We start from the raw sequence: 17,663 nt of genomic DNA, 5'->3' as shown, positions 1-17,663 counted from the left end.
AAGTATTTATGCAAAGAATACTTTTGTTGACATCGTAACTGACTTTAGTTATGAGGATAGATTGGAGAGGTTGGGACTGTTCTCTTTGGAGCGAAGTAGGCTGAGAGGAGATTCGATAGAGATGTTCAAAATCATGAGGGCGTTGGACAGAGTAGGTGGGAAGAAACTGTTCTCCCTTAAAAAAAGGATCAAGAGCAAGAGGGCACAGGTTTAAAGTAATTTGCAAAAGAAGCAAATGTGATACAAGAAAAACTTTTTTCACACGAGTGGTTTGGTTCAGGCATGAACTACCTGGAAATGTGGTGGATTCAGGTTCAATAGAGGCATTCCAGAGGGCATTAGGTGATTATTTTAATAGAAAAAATATGCAGGAGTATAGGGAAATGCCACTAAGCCATAATGCTTGTTTGGAGAGCCGGTGCAGACATGATGGGCCAAATGGCCTCCTGTGTTGTTACAATTCTATGATAGCATGGGCTAGAATACGTTTTAAAAATCATAATAAATCGAGTGGCTCTTATTAACCCAGTCACGTGTATTGCATCTGCAGCATCTTGTGTTCCAAATGATCTGGCATGATCTTGTGTTCTTAACAATTCTGATCTTCAGTAGCATGTTAGTGTGTAAAGCAGGGCCTGATACCATGGTACACAATCTTCCATCTGCATCTGCTCATTTTATTTTCTGAGCTATTGCTAACAAATACAAACATTGATGCTTCGTGAATGAAAGATACGATATACAGTAGCTTCCATTGTCACTGAAATAATGCTGAGCTTCAATGCACAAAAGATCAGGTGGCGAAGGACTTCACATTCATCCATTCATGAATCCATTATTTTTACAGATAGAATCTTATTAATTCAGATTTGTCATTTCATCAATAGTGACAGATTCTTCAGAGGTACCTACAGAGTCTCACATTCTCTTCCTAAACAATTCTGCCTTGCTTTATCTCATTCTATTTACGTTCTTGAACGTGTTTTCATTTTTTTTGTGTTCTTTCATGGGATGTGGGTATCGCTGGAAAGGCCAGCATTTGTTGCCCATCCCTGACTGTCCTTGAACTGAGTTGCTTGCTAGGGCATTTCAAAGGGCAGTTAAGAGTCAAACACATGTAGACAGGTTGACCAGACCTAGTAAGGATGGCATCAATGAAACAGATAGATTTTATCGATCAATTTCATGATCACCATTACTGAGACTAGCTTTTAAATTCTAGATTTTATTAATTGAATTTAAAGTCCACCAGCTGCCACAGTGGATTTGAACCTGTGTATCTGGAGCAATGGACTTTGGATTACTAGTCCAGTGACATTACCACTACGCCACGATCTCCCCTTATCATCATCTTCACTCTCCTGATAATTCCTGCTAGTTGTCTGCGCGGGCATGATTTTCCCAAAGTAAATCTAAGTGCCTTTGCCAATGGCCGGCCCCGACCTCCCAGTTGCCAGATCGGACCTCTGGTGGCTGGCCCTGGCCTCCGATTGCCAACCCCACACCAGCCCCCACCCTTCGATGCAGAGTTTCTTCCTAGCCTTCCTCCAACCACCTCTTCTTCCTCCTCCTCCTCCCCGCCCCCCCCCCCCCCCCCCCCCCCCCCGGCCCCCCTCCACAGGTTTGACTCAGTCCCTGACTTGCCCACCCCCTTGGCACTGCCCTGTGGGTGGTGCCAGGCTGGCAGCACCAGGGTGGCAGGCTGGCGCTGTCCAAGGGGCACTCTCCCACCCACCCCCTTGCCACTGTGATCCCCACTAGTGTGGACCTCTACCGGTGAGGTCAGAAATCTAAGTGAATCTGGATGATTGCATCCCAAGCTCGCTAAACAGATTTAAATTGGGTTGTGAATGTTTAAATCAACCTTGTGCCATTCCCCAGAGCGAGGCTGATCACATCGTAAATAATGGCCTGGGAAGATCGCGGCTGGCCAGATGCTGGTCATTGGCCTCCCGCTGACATTTCCCACCCCGCTACACCACTCGACTAGTGTAGCAGGGCGGGAAAATCACACCCTACATTTTTTTAAGCAAAATAAGTTGCAACCGTGTAGGTAAGTAAACAGCCACTGTGAATGTATTTGGTAATGAAGCTTGCTTTGATAAGTGTTCAGTTATTCACCTTCCATTAGAAGCCATGACTTCTATTAGGTGCTCTAGTGTGGTGCTGAATTGATGAATCTATCTGGGACTAATTAGAATGTGAAACAGAACGGTGGGTTTTGAGTCCATTGAAGTCCTGCCGTAAATTCGACAAGTAGTTAGGCTGAGAGATGTGCCTTTCCAAACAAGTGTACAACAATGCAAATGTTTAGCTTAGGACTGGATATAATAAGCTTCTGTATGGGCACTGGGAATCTTCCCAAACCCAATCACCCACCTCCTTCTTTCCCAACACCAGCTTGCTCAGTAAAAGCTGCTGGGCTGCCTGCTTGGCCTGTGCATCCTTTTGCCAGCAGCAGGGGTGGGATGAAGCACATAAATGGCCATTAATTGGCCACTTGAGGGCATCCATAGGGCAAAGGCAGACAGGTTGCCCGACACCTCCACTGACCCCCAGAAAATGGGAGACAGGTCAGGTGCAGGCAGGTCACACGATGCCTTCAAACATCACAGTGGAAGCCATAAAACCTAATTCAGTGTGTTATTAATACCATAACTACCACCCATTATAAAATCATTAGTACAGCACAGGAGAAGGCCATTCAGCTCATTGACCTGCACCAGTTGTTTCAAAGAGCAGCCCAGTTAGCCCCCTCTCATTTCAAAATGAGTTTTATGAAGGGGATTCCCCTCTTCGAGGAGGAAACCTAGTAGAAGGCCAAAAATAACATCTAAAATCATTCCCTTAAATCTAGCAATGTTTTGTGCTCTCTGTGATATAAAATGACCCCTTTATGCTACTGGATTACCTCCAAACAGCAAACATGAACACGTATGCTTTTGGACTATGTCCTCAACATGCAGCTCTGAATTTCTGGAACGGTTGCATTTTCCAGCTATTTGCACCAGTTCTCTGGGAGCTTGCCAGACTCCCCCCGCAGGAGTAAGGAAGGATTCCATTGCATTTAGGACCCTATTTTCTGCACAGCGGAAAATAATCAATGTCCTCAATCCTGCTTTTTAATGGAACATAGAGCAAGAATCCAAAAGGCTGTGTTGCATGCCCAGTACCAGGGATCAAGATATCTGCTCGGGTTGGAAAAGAATTTGCAGTGAGTGGGTAGGGCCCAGTTATCGTTATCCATATAGGTACCAATGATATATGCAGGACAAGAAAAGAGGCTTTATATCGCTAGTATCAGGAGCTAGGTACCAAATTAAGAAGCAGATCCTCAAAGGTAATAATCTTTACGCTTGGTGGGGCATTAATTGGCTCAGTGCTAAGCATAATCAAGTTATTACAAACCACGTGCAAATTGGCATGGACAAATAAGATTAGAGAGATGAATGTGTGGCTCAAAAACTGGTGTCGGAGAAGTGGGTTCAGATTCGTGGGGCACTGGCATCAGTACTGGGAAAAGTTGGGGTTGTAATGTTGGGGCAGTCCACACCTGAACCATGCTGGGACGAGCTTTATTGTGAATTGCATAACTAGGGAAGCGGAGAAGGTTTTAAACTAAATAGCAGGAGCAAGGCATCATATATAGGAAGATGTGGTGTAATAAAGAGTAGAGGCAAGGTAAGTGAGGTAGGTAAAAAGTAAAGTTTATTAGTCACAAGTAAGGCTTACATTAACACTGCAATTAAGTTACTGTGAAATTCCCCTAGTCGCCACAGACTGGCGCCAGTTCGGGTCAATGCACCTAACCAGCATATCTTTCAGACTGTGGGAGGAAACCGGAGCGCCTGGGGAAAACCCATGCAGTCACAGGGCGAATGTGCAAACTCCACACAGACAGTGACCCAAGCCGGGAATTGAACCCGGGTTCCTGGCGCTGTGACACAGCAGTGCTAGATACCGCGCTGCCCCATTAATGTGGGAAACAGACCATGACAGGGAGGGACAGAAAGCACAAGTCTAAGTGTAAGCTAACAAATAAGGCTAGAGGTTGCAATAATAATAAAGGGACAAAACCAAAGGCTCTGTATCTGAATGCACGTAGCATTCAAAACAAACAGATGAACCGACAGTACAAATAGAAATAAGTACAATCTAATATCTGTTTCAGAGGCATGACTGCAGGGTGGCATAAATTGGGAGCTGAATATTGAAGGGTATGCAACTTTTAGGAAAGATAAATTAGGGAAAGGTGGAGGGGTGGCTCTGTTAATTAAAGATGAAATTATGACAAAAGAGAGGGTTGACTTAGGAAACCAGGATATAGAAGCAGTTTGGGTAGATATAAAGAATCATAAAGCAAGAAGTTGCTTGTGGGAATGGTGTGTACAGACCCCCTAACAGTAATCACGGTATCAGAGAAGAAATAGCGGGAACTTGTCAGACAGGTATGGCAATTATCATTTACGTGTAGACTGGAATAATCAGATAGGCAAAGGTAGCATAAATGACAAATTCATGGAATGTTTTCGGGATTGTTTTTTTCTGGAGCCAACCAGAGAGCAGGCTATACTAGACATGGTATTGTACAATGAGATCAGATTAATTACTGGTCACATAGCAAAGACTCCCCGAGGTAGGAGTAATCATAATATGATTGAATTTTATATTCAGTTTGAAGGAGATAAGAGTCGGTCCAAGATTACATTTTAAACTTAAATAAGGGTAATTATGAGAGCACGAAAGCAGAGCTGGCAAAAATTGACTGGCAATTTCAGTTAAGGGATAAGTCAATAGAGGTGGGGAATGAATAGTGGGAAGTAAAGAGGTGGCAGACGAACTGAACAGGTATTTTGCACTGGTCACTATAGAGAATATAAGGAACATCCTAGAAATGGCTGTAAATCAGGAATTGGAAGGGATAGGGGAACTCAAGAATATTACAATCACCAGGGAAGTGAAACTTAGCAAACCATTAGAACTGCGGGTTGACAAGTCCCAAGGTCCTGTTGGACTTTATCCCAGGGCCTTAAAAGATGGACAGTGAGACATCTGTTGTGTTTCCAACCCCCGCCCCCCCCACCCCCCTCCAAACCAGGCAACATCCTGGTAAATCTTTTCTGTTCTGTACCCTCTCCAAAGCCTTCACATCCTTCTGGTAGTGCCGACCAGAACTGTACGCAATATGCCAAATTTGGCCTAATTAAAGTTCTATACAGCTGCAACATGACTTACTAATTTTTATACACCATACTCCAACTGATGAAGGCAAGCATGCTAGATGCCTTCTTGACCATCTTATCCACTTGTGTTGCCACTTTCAGGAAACAATGGACCTGTACGCTTAGATCATTCTTAATGTTAATGCTTCTAAGGGTTCTGCCATTTACTGTAAACTTCCCTTCTGCATTAGACCTTCCAAAATGCATCACCTCGCATTTGTCCGGATTAAATTCCATCTGCTATTTCTCCTTCCAAGTTTCCATCTTGCCTATAGCCCGCTGTATCCTCTGGAAATCCTCTTCACTATCATTGATACATTGAAAAATAAAATAGACTCTGGATTCCATAAAAATATTTTTTTAATTTTTGGAGACCTTATTAATTTTTGATCTGTTCATTTGTTTGACTGGAGTTAAGTGAGATACTGGAACTATTTCCAGTTGAACAGAGAAAGTTAAGAAAATATAGAATGAAGTATGTTGATAGGTTAATTAGTGAAAAACTATTTGCTTTTATCAGGGAGTTGGTGAATAAGGAAAATCAGATTAAAATTGCAGGAGTAAAATTAAAGAGAAGTTGGAAATATCTTTACGCATGGAATTATTTTAATTTGGAAGCTTTTTTCCCCTCAGGAAGTGGTTGAAACAGAAACCATTACATCTTCTAAGGGAAATTTAGAGAATCATGTGATGCAGGTGAATTATACAAGTCTATGGGGAAATGTATTTCGTTTTGGATTGCCTCTTTCTGTTCTGTATGATCTAATGGTTCTAATTTTTTGCAGTGGTAACTCTAATCTTGCTGTGTACGTTATCCCTGTTCTATGAGGATTCCATGGCTACCAGTCTCAAAATATTCCAGCTTCTGTTAATTTTCTATTTAAATCTGATGGATATCAAAAATTATCTCTCGTGCAGACATAATGCAATTAAAAAATGCATAAAGCAATGCTTTTTTTATCTACCAAAGTTGTAATGCTGTACATCATGCTGTTTAGTCTGAGGAAATGACAAAAATGTTGATACCTGCATTTAAATAGTTGGTAACCAGGCATATTATTTTTGGTGATAATTGGTTTGAGGTGTGAAAGAATTGATTTGCAAATTATATTTGTGCAGTAATGCATTAAATAATCCATTGTTTTGGATTGGCAGGACACTTGATTCAAAACAGCCTTAGGCATCGCAAATCATTTTAGGATGTGAATTGACATTATCTAAAAACACTATAAATTCAACTGTTGTGTAGCTTGTGCCCCTAAATTTAATAAATCTATTTGTGGAATTTACAGTAGGAATATTTTAATTCTGTTAATCAGGCTTAGAATTTAACCAAGTTGCATGTGAATAAAAACAGACATGTACATGGATAATACATCTGAGGGCAAAATTTGATTTGATTAGAGTTGATCTTAAATGAACCACACTGCATTATAACCATATATACTTCAGTGGCTCTAAAGCACCTTGGGACATCCTGAGGTTGTGAAAAGGAGTATAAAAATACAAGTCTTTTTGTTAATGTACAAAACTTGTGAATAATTAACAATTAACTCTTCCGCTGAATGTAGTCGTATAAAAAAGTGTTTTATAATATTGGTACAGTTGATTAATTTAATAATTGTTTTCTGCCTCCATCTGTTTTCCTGCACAGATGAACCAACAAGCCCAAGTATTGACCTGGTGGCGGGTCACATTCCTGCATCAGCTGTTGTTTCCAGTGGTCAGAATTCAGCTCCAACTATCATCACTAGTCCTGCTTCTCCAACTTTCACCTTCCCCTTCGTTCATTCAAGGCATTACTCTCAGGATTGCAGTGAGTTTGCATATGTACTAATTTTGCAAATGTTTTACAGCATAAGTGAGCAATAGACAGACCTAAGAGTTTAGGGGTGAAATTCTCCCTACTGCATTCTTGTGTGTTGCCAGCAGCTGGAAGCTTTGGAGTGTTTTCTGCTGGCGTTAGCAGTGCCTTTCAGTTGGGATTTACCCACCTGATCAATGCAGGAGTTCCTCAGGGTAGCATCCTGAGTCCAACCCATCTTCAGCTGCTTCATCAATGACCTTCCTTCCATAATAAGGTCAGAAGTGGGGATGTTCATCAATGATTGCACAATGCTCAGCACTGTTTGCAATTCCTCAGATACTGAAGCTGTCCGTGTCCAAATGCAACAAGACTTGGGCAACGTTCAGCTTTGGGTTGACTAGTAGCAAGTAACAATTACACCACAGAAGTGCCAGGCAATAACCATCTCTGAAACAAGAGAGAATCTAACCATCGCCCCTTGACACTCAGTAGCATTACCATTGCTGAATCCCCCACCATCAACATCCTGGGGATTGCCATTGACCAGAATCTCAACTGGACCAACGATATAAATACCATGGCTACAAGAGCAGTTCAGAGGCTAGGAATCCTGAGGGGAGTAACTCACCTTCTGACTCCCAGAGCCTGTCCACCATCTACAAGGCACAAGTCAGGAGTATGATGGAACACCCTCTATTTGCCTGGATGGGTGCAGCAACAACAATCAAGAAGCTTGACACAATCCAGGACAAAAAAGCCCACTTGATTGGCACTCCATCCACAAACATGCACTCCCTCCACCACAGACACACGGTGTCAGCAGTGTGTATCACCTAGAAGATGCACTGCAGGACCTCACCAAGCCTTTTTCGACAGCACCTTCCAAATCCATGATCATACATGATTTGGACCCAGCATATCTAGCAGGACAAGGACAGCAGACACATGGGAACTCCAATACCTGTAAGTTCCTCTCCAAGCCATCCACCAACTTGACTTGGAAATAAAATGCTGTTTCTTTACTGTGCTGGGTCCAAATCATGTATGACGCTCCCTATCAGTACTGTGGGTGTACCTACACCATGTGGGCTGCAGCAATTCAAGGTGGTAGCACACCAGCACCTTTTCAGAGGCAATTAAGGATGAGTAAGAAATAGAAACATACAAAGAAAATAGGAGTAGGCCATTCGGCCCTTCGATCCTGCCCCACCATTCATTATGATCCTGGCTGATCATCAATTCAATACCCTGATCCTGCCCCGCCCCCATATCCTTTGAGCCCCAAGAGCTATATTGAATTCCTTCTTGAAATCACAAAACGCCCACCTAGCCAGCCAGATCCCAAGAATAAATTTTTAAAAGGCACTGTATTTGTAGTGATATAACACTGAAATGAATTATTTTTATCAATGAATGAAGATCTATGACATTTTAAGCGTACGGTAGTTATTAAGTGTAATGCCCACTCCTTCCCCATTCAAAAAAAAAGCAAAAAGTGTATATTAAACATAATTCTGAAATTTCTGCTAAAACTTAGTTCAAAAGTGGTAGGGGACTGCGAAAATTATAAGATTTCTGCTATTTAAAGGTCTGATCTAATGTTACATTTAGGATTGACAATGTGCATCACTTTCATATCGGTTGAATACCATTAATTTCTGACAATGAAATATATTTACATTGTTCATTTTATTTGAAGAAAGCATCCTATTGTTAGCTTTCTGTGATCACTTTTCCAAATGTGCATTATTCTGTCTACCCAGTCTCAAAAACATCTTAAGACATTTCCCAGTCAGTGAATCACTTTGAAATTCTGCCACTGTAGTTTTTGAAGACTAGGGGAAACAAACGTGAACCACTGAACTTCTTAGTGCTTGCTTTCTTGGAGTGTGGCTGTTTGTCAAATTATATATTACATGAATTAATTGGGAATTTGCATGAAATATTACTGGCAACAATGGCAGTTCAATGAATTGGTGTCGTTTGTGATGTTCAATCATCATTCTACAGAATTAATCCTGATATTTAGAGTGGTTCACTGCTTTTAAAGATATTAAATTTAGCTGGTTCCATTGTGAAGTACATTGTAACAATAAAAGATGTGGATTCCTAGTTAAGTTTCATATGCAGTGACTTTCTTAGAAATCTTAGAAACCCTACAGCACAGAAAGAGGCTATTTGGCCCATCGAGTCTGCACCGACCACAATCCCACCCAGGCCCGATCCCCATATCCTTACATATTCACCCACTAATCCCTCTAACCTACACATCCCAGGACACTCAGGGAAATTTTAGCATGGCCAATCAACCTAACCCGCACATCTTTGGACTGTGGGAGGAAACCGGAGCACCCGGAGGAAACCCACACAGACACAAGGAGAATGTGCAAACTTCGCACAGACAGTGACCCAAGCCGGGATCGAACCCAGGTCCCTGGAGCTGTGAAGCAGCAGTGCTAACCACTGTGCTACCGTGCCACCCGATAAGGTAAAGTCGCCACAGGCCCAAATGACCATAGGCTGCTCTCCCCCTCAAAGGAGAGACTCATGATGATTTAACCTGAGGGTCACCACACCTCAGGCAAGGGGCAAGGTGGAGGAGGCAGGGCCTTCATGAATAACCTCAGCCGCTACGGGAATTGAACCCACACTGTTGGAGTTGCTGTGCATCACCAGCCGTCCAGCCAGCTGAGCTAAACCTGCCTTCTAATCAGTCATGCTGTAAGGGGAGACATCAAGCTAGGCGTAAAGAAGTTTGGAAACCAAAGATTATCCCTGTAGCATTGGCAGAAGCTTCCAAAAGGGTTAACTTGGACTTAATTAATGTTGAACAAGAGTGAGCGAAGACTGTCAATCAGTTTCTGGTGTGGAGGTTGGGATACCATCTGATTTTATGTGTTTTTACAGTAAAGCTCTATTATGTGCTTTTTAATAGTGTAGAATTTGAGTTTGTCGGCAGGAAGCCAGTGGGAAAAAAACCTATCTTAAACTATCTTAACCAATACACATTGAGCCAAGAAAAGCCCAAGATCTATTTTGATTGGTACAAAGTATTACGCATTTGGAGTTTCCTATGATACCTACAGTACAATATCTAGAATCAACAATAAACAAATTTATAGCAGGTACCAATCTGCATACAATATTGGCAATTGCAGTTCAGCCACAGCATTCAAATAGTAACAGCTGTAGGAATTGTTATGGCTTCTAAATCAGATTTTTTCATTGTCTATTACACTTGCTGTTTCTTCAACCAGGCAACATAAAAGCTAGTCGACGTTCATCTTACCTTCTTGCCATAACAACGGAGAGGTCCAAGTCCTGTGATGAAGGGCTGAATACATATCGGGATGAGGGAAAAGTGTATTCGTAAGTTTTTTTTATGGGCAGGTTCTCTCGTTGGAATATATGCATAAAAGCCATTGGGGACGACCTTACCAAAAAAATTCTAAATGCCGAACAAGCGTGAAAATGGGAGTGAATTGCGCCCATTTCTTCAGCGAACTTATGCCACTTAGTGCAAAAAAAAGGCAAAGTGTGTTCATGCCAGTAGAGTCTATTCTCGCCAGAAAGCCGGCTGCTCACCACTAGAAGGTGCTATTGTGCCTGCGCATATCACTGCGTTCTGTGAAACAGAACAGAGAGATCTGTCAGGACCCCCACAGGATATCACTCTGAAACCCCACCCCTGGACAACACCACCCCAATAGCCATTGTGGCCAATCACACCCCACCCCTGTCAGATTGCCCACCTCCAGCCTGGCCGATCCCCGATTATAGAGTGCACATCTCCCCGCCTTCCTTTAGGCACCGGCCCACCCCCGTTGTGCAGTGCCAGGGTGCCCAGTGGGCAGTCCGGATTAAATTCCATCTGCCATTTCTCTGCTCAAATCTCCAGCCTATCCATATCCTGGTGTATCTTCTGGAATCCTCCACACTGTCTGTGTGGAGTTTGCACATTCTCCTCGTGTCTGCGTGGGTTTCCTCCGGGTGCTCCAGTTTCCTCCCACAGTCCAAAGATGTGCGGGTTAGGTTGATTGGCCATGTTAAAATTGCCCCTTAGTGTCCTGAGATGCGTAGGTTAGAGGGATTAGTGGGTAAAATATGTAGGGATATGGGGGCAGGGGCAGGGTGGGATTGTGCAGACTCGATGGGCCGAATGGCCTCTTTCTGTGCTGTAGGGTTTCTAAGATTCTAAGATCCGCTGCTCCCCCAAACTTTCATATGTTTAAGGACAACACAATCAGACCGATCAGGACATTTTCCTCCAAATAATTTTTTATATATTTTTTTATATATTTCCAAATTACAGAGGTCCCAACACTGATCCCTGCGGAAAACCACTGGTCACAGATCTCCAGTCAGAAAAACACCCTGCCACTCTGTCTTCTGTGTAAAAGCCAGTTCTGTATCCATCTTACCAATTTACCACAGATCCCATGTGACTTCACCTTCTGTATCAGCCTGCTATGAGGGAACTTGGCAAAGGCCTTGCTAAAGTTAATGTAGACATCCACCGCCCTGCCCTCATCAATCAGCTTTGTCACTTCTTCAAAAAACTCAATTATGTCCAAGAGGCATGACCTTCCCCACTAAGTCTATATTTTTTCCAAATGTGAATAAATCCTTTCCCTAATAATCTTCTCCAATAATAGGCCACTAATGTAAGGCCTGTAATTTCCTGGATTTATCCTGTTGCCCTTCTGAAACAAAAGAACAACATTGACTATTCTCAGTCCTGTGGGACCTCTCCTCGAAAGAGGATACAAAGATTTTGTACAGGACCCCTGCAATTTCCACCCTGCCTTTCCTTAGTATTCTGGGATAGATCCCATCAGGTCCTGGGAATTTGCCAACCTTAATGCTTTTCAAAACGCCCAACACCTTTATTATATTGACATGCCCTTGAATATCAACATGCCCCTCTCTAAACTCAGCATCAACACGTCCTTCTCCTTTGTGAATACCAATGCAAATAATTTGTTAAGGACCTCACCCACTTACTCTGGCTCCATGCATAAATTCCCTCCTTTGTCTTTGAGTGGACCTACCTTTTCCCTAGCTACCCTCCTGCTCCTTATATTGTACAGAGTGTCTTGGGATTTTTCTTCATGGCCCCTTTTAACCTTCCTAACGCCTTGTTTAAGTTCTTTCCTGCTTTCTTTATATTCTTTGAGGGCTCAGTCTGTATTCAATTTCCTAAACCTTACATATGTCTCCTTTTTCTTTTTGATTAAGCTCACAATTTCTCTTGTCATCCAAGATTTCCAATCTTGCCATCCTTATCCTTCGTTTACACAGGAACATGTTTTCCTGGACTCTAATCAACTGATTCCCACATGACGGATGTGGATTTACCTCAAACAGCCGCCCTTAATCTACATTCCCCAGTTCAATTTCTAATTGGAGAAAAGGTGCCCTGAACTATGAGTGAAACGGGCAATTGTCTATGTTCCAAGAAAGTGAGTTTAGAAACAGCAAGTTCTGCTCACATTAAAGAAACAAACCTGAATCTTGAAGATCCTCGAAATGTATTTATATTTGGCACAGGCTGTCTGCTTCGGCGTGATGTCTCAGTTTCTGAATACAGCTGAATTGGTACTGCAGTGTACACAATATCCTTTTAACCCCTTCCTTTATATGTGGTCTCGTCATGAGCAGAATCAGTCTACAAAGCATTAAAAAATTATCAATGGTCGGGATCTTCCAATCCTACTTGTGGTGGGACCCGTCGTAGATGGAATGGAAAGCTGAGAGGCAGCCAAATTCCATTGACTTTGTGAGGGACTTTCCAGTCTCGTCATGGGCAAAACTGGAAGATCCTGGCCAATATCTGTAGCCGAAAACTTGTTTTGAAGTTCCATTTAATGTGGCAGTCATTTAAAATTGAAATAAGAACATCAGGCTGCACTGCAACTGAAAAGTGAAAAGGCAATGAATGTTTTTTGTGGGACTGATCATCTGAATTATCTGTATTAATTTTCAATGGTATTATTAAACTCAATAAAAGATGAGATAGAACAATTACCAGCGCCTTTTACACTAGTTATCACCACTATATCCACACCTTGTATATTGTTACGAACTCCATAACGTTTGACCTGATTATGATATATACCTTTTCTTAAACTTAAAAAAAAAATGTGATCCAATAATAGTAACAATTCATAACCACATCCTATGATAATTGGATGGGTATATGCCAAGGAAGTTGATATATTTTGATCCTAGCTATGTTCTTGTTCATTTTTATTAGGAAATTGCCAAAACGGGTTCCTAGTCTGAAGCTGCTGAGGAACTTTTTCACAGATGGGGTAAGAGTTGATTTTAGAAATAAGTGAAGAAAAATGAGTAACTTTCCATATTGGTTACAAGTGAAATCATCATTAAGAATACTATATACTAATGAAGTGCAGAAGGTCTGGATGAACCTCATTAACTTGCTTGCCACTGTGAAACAAACTGAGAGCTGCCTATACAAAAGTAAAATACTGTAGATTCTGGAAACCTGAAATAAACATAGAAAATGTTGGAAGTAGTCAGATCTGATAGCAACTGTGGAGTGAGAAAAAGAGTTAGCATTTCAGGTTTATGATCTTTCATCATCCATCATGTATACCAGAAACTTATTAGCAGGAATAACATCCTTTATTTAATTCCTTTGAAACTAATGAATGATGCAGATTTGCCATGCATGCAAAAGGTTCTTTAGATCATCATCACGGGTTCAAAAAACCACACCCTGCACTCCTGACCTGGCCAGCTACATTTTGGGGATAGACATGTCATAGTCCTCTTCAATTTTCATGGCATCTTGCATCTCTTTTTAAAGAGTAATAGTTCATGGTACCTCAGATGTGTGGTGAACCATAGTCGGCACAAAGGGCAAATTAAAAAGATCCTCCTCTTGCCCCATTCCAAGGTTGTCTCCGCCAGACATCACCTATGCTCCTCATACCCAGGTGTTTTAGTATTTTAATGAATGTTTGGGCTCTCAGCCAAGAATACATAATGAGGTTTGACTGAGCGCCCAGAAAGCTTGTTGAAAAATGTGAGCCCCAGAGAAAACAGCGCTTGATTGACAATATTTATTTACACAAGAGAAAGAAGTTTCAGGTGCTTGCAATTTCTGTTAATGCTTAAAGAGTCTGGATGATTGACATTTTTATTGGTAGTAAAAAAGGAGATTTTTCTTAAGAAAATGGGAAGTTGTAAATGAGTGGGCACGGAAATACCATAGTTTGGCATGGGGCCAAAGGAGGTAGTGGGGGGGGGCGGGCATGAGGTGATATGAATGGGGCATGGGGGTGAAGAGGGATGAGATCTGGAGGGCCTTTCTCTTTTTATTTTAACTAGGACAAAGTCCCACATTAACGAGGCGGGCCTTTTAACAGCCCACCTCCACACCAGCCGCCCATGTGGCTACCTCTTAACATTTTCCGGAGTGGGCTGACCTGACTGCAGCATTCACTGCCCCCCACAATGAAAATCCAGTCCTTATGATACCTTTTCCCCCTGAGGTGGGTGGGCGCACCAAGAATTTTCACAACTCCTGCTACCTGCCTCGAGGATGAAAATCCAGTCATAAGAATTCATGGGCCATGTTCTTTCTGTCTAGGGCACGTGATTGATTTCTGTTAGAAAAAAAAACAGAATTTGAAACTGTACAGCTGATCAGTAAGCATCTAAAAGACATTCATGGGCTCACCTTTCTTGTCAGCTTTCATCAGTTGGAGTATAACGTTGATAAATGCGAGGTTATACACTTTGGAGGAAATAATAACAAAAGGGATTACTATCTCAATGGAAACAAATTAAAACATGCTACCGTGCAAAGGGACCTGGGGGTCCTTGTGCATGAGACGCAAAAGCCCAGTCTGCAGGTACAACAGGTGATCAAGAAGGCAAATGGGATGTTGGCCTATATTGCGAGGGGGATAGAATATAAAAGCAGGGATGTCTTGATGCACCAGTACAGGGCATTGGTGAGGCCGCAGCTGGAATACTGTGTGCAGTATTGGTCCCCTTATATGAGGAAGGATATATTGGCATTGGAGGGAGTGCAGAGAAGGTTCACCAGGTTGATACTGGAGATGAGGGGTTTGGATTATGAGGAGAGGCTGAGGAGATTGCGTTTGTACTCGTTGGAGTTTAGAAGGATGAGGGGGGATCTTATGGAGACTTATAAGATAGTGCGGGGGCTGGATAGGGTGGAGGCGGAGAGATTCTTTCCACTTAGTAAGGAAGTTAAAACTAGAGGACACAGCCTCAAAATAAAGGGGGGTCGGTTTAAGACAGAGTTGAGGAGGAACTTCTTCTCCCAGAGGGTGGTGAATCTCTGGAATTCTCTGCCCACTGAGGTGGTGGAGGCTACCTCGCTGAATATGTTTAAAGCGCGGATGGATGGATTCCTGATCGGTAAGGGAATTAAGGGTTATGGGGATCAGGCGGGTAAGTGGTACTGATCCAAGTCAGATCAGCCATGATCTTATTGAATGGCGGGGCAGGCTCGAGGGGCTAGATGGCCTACTCCTGCTCCTATTTCTTATGTTCTTTATCAGTTTGGCTGGTTTTAGGGACCAGATAAGAATCCCCAAGGTATATTATGAAGTTAGATTGGACTCAAACTATTTTTTTTTTATTCTTGGCATTAGTGTGAGGATAAGGTGTTTCACTCCAGGTATGATTCTACTGACCCTCTAGGAAGCTTTTATCAAAACAAACTTTATTGAACAATACAGTTTAAATATAACGAATGAATTAGCTAACTTTTACCAATTAAAATATTTAAACATGACAAGATTTAATTCTAAACTGTTAATCTATCTCTATTAGTTCCAATTTAAGCAATATTCCTCATCAGCATAAACCCTTCTTCAAAATCAGTTAGCAAACAAAAGGCTTATGTGCTTGGATATGAGCTGCTGGTCCTCAAACCTCCAGAACACCTCTGGAAAGAGAGGCCTATTTCCTAGCAGGTCCCAGACTACAGTCACCAGAAAGAGAGAGAGCGAAGAGTTGCTGCTCCTTGCGGATCTAGACAGAAACTATCTACTTGTCGCTCTGTAGGTCTAGCCCCTCCCATTAGCACATGACCCTTTCTCTTGTTAATCAACCTAATTAAACCCTACTCTGAAACCCCAGGGGACAACCCAAAAAAATAAAAAAAACGGCATTAGCTCAGATTAAAACAAACACCGTAATAACTAGGAGCAATTATCCTTCTGCATTCTCAGCAGGTGGGCTGCTTGTAGCATACAACTCGGCACCATAATCAGAGGTGAAGTTTAAAACATTCCCTTCACAAGAAACGTGACACAAACACATTTCTTTAAGGCACAGTATTATCACATTGGCCATGACCAAAATTGTAATCTCTGTCCTCTTTCAGATGCTGACATATGTAATATTAACATTTCCTGTTTCTATCTCAAATTATCAATGTTGAAGGAGTATGTAATTAGAATACTGCAAATAAAATCCTTGGAGGTTGATCAACGATCAAATTTTAAGCATAACTTCTGGCTAGGGAAATTATTAAATCTGTGGTAATGATTAATCCATTTTTAATGTAAAGCAAAGTGATGATCAATAATTATAAATAACTATTGTCTTATTCATAAAAATGAAATATTTCATTTCTGTACCAATTAGTAAGAAACAAAATGGCATAAAATGTCACAATGCAAAACTGAAGTAAACCAATCTACTGCATGCTATTTGCTGGAGAGGTGTATAGAGCCACCTTAGCTGAATTAACATCACATTTTCAAAGGATACATTGGATATCTGTAGGAAAGAACTGTGCAGTTCATAGAGAGTTTAAACAGTGAATTCTGGAACCCTACAGTCTAAAAGCAGGTACAGCAGAAGGAGGAAGGGAGTTAAACAGTTGCCTTGGGGTTCTTTGTGAGTGAAAGGGCAACAAGCAAAATATTAACCTATAATTTTTCAGGTGTTTGGTGACTTTAATAACTATTTTCAAAGCCAAATGCTTCTTAGAAACCACAGGTTGGAGGGGTAGCAGCCCATCATCATCCTGCCACCATACTCTCCCAAGCACTGGAGAAGGTGACAATGGCACACCTGCCCAGACCCATTGAGCCACCTTAAGTGACCAATTAGAAGGTCTTCTCTCCACTTTTCTGAGCAGCTACCTCCTCCAATCCGCCCCCCCCCCTCTTCCAATGCGGCCCCTCTCCCCCCCCAAAGCCCTGGCTTTCCATTCAGTGTTTTGTAGTTCATTGAAAGATAAATGTAATACTTGTATTACCATTTATTTCACCATATTTTCTCCCCGGCAACTCTAGATAGAGATCAGAAGTGGGACTTTTGTTGATTCTTCTCTCAGCCTAAGATTTCTGCCACAGATTGAAATAGTTCCATTGCTACTTTGGCTAAGATTGGCTAATTCAAATAGCAATTCAAAATCTAATATTTTAGCATTCACTCAACTTGTAACAATGTATGCTGGCAGTCCTATCAGCTTATAACTGTTCTGAAAGTCAGTCGACCAGATTTTAACTAGTCAGTGGCAAAAATGAGACTGCTACAACGTATGAGGACATTAGATATAAGCAATGTGCAAAAAAAAGTTTCTTATAATAAAGAAGAAAAGTCACATTCTTATTCAT

At 41.8% G+C, this 17,663-nt stretch overlaps 1 protein-coding gene across 3 annotated transcripts in view; it reads left to right on the top strand.

Moving 5' to 3' along the window:
• Positions 1-17,663, top strand: part of LOC144500763 (rho GTPase-activating protein 23-like) — a 369,135-nt gene that overhangs the window by 279,364 nt on the left and 72,108 nt on the right. For all 3 annotated transcript variants that reach the window (XM_078224177.1, XM_078224178.1, XM_078224179.1), the window contains 3 exons: positions 6,877-7,038; positions 10,287-10,398; positions 13,286-13,343. In XM_078224177.1, the coding sequence (XP_078080303.1) occupies positions 6,877-7,038; positions 10,287-10,398; positions 13,286-13,343 (332 nt within the window). The remainder of the gene's footprint in view (positions 1-6,876; positions 7,039-10,286; positions 10,399-13,285; positions 13,344-17,663) is intronic.

This window comes from Mustelus asterias, chromosome 11 (assembly GCF_964213995.1).
Source record: "Mustelus asterias chromosome 11, sMusAst1.hap1.1, whole genome shotgun sequence".
Classification (NCBI taxonomy): domain Eukaryota; kingdom Metazoa; phylum Chordata; class Chondrichthyes; order Carcharhiniformes; family Triakidae; genus Mustelus; species Mustelus asterias.
This window is presented reverse-complemented; position numbering and strand designations above follow the sequence as displayed.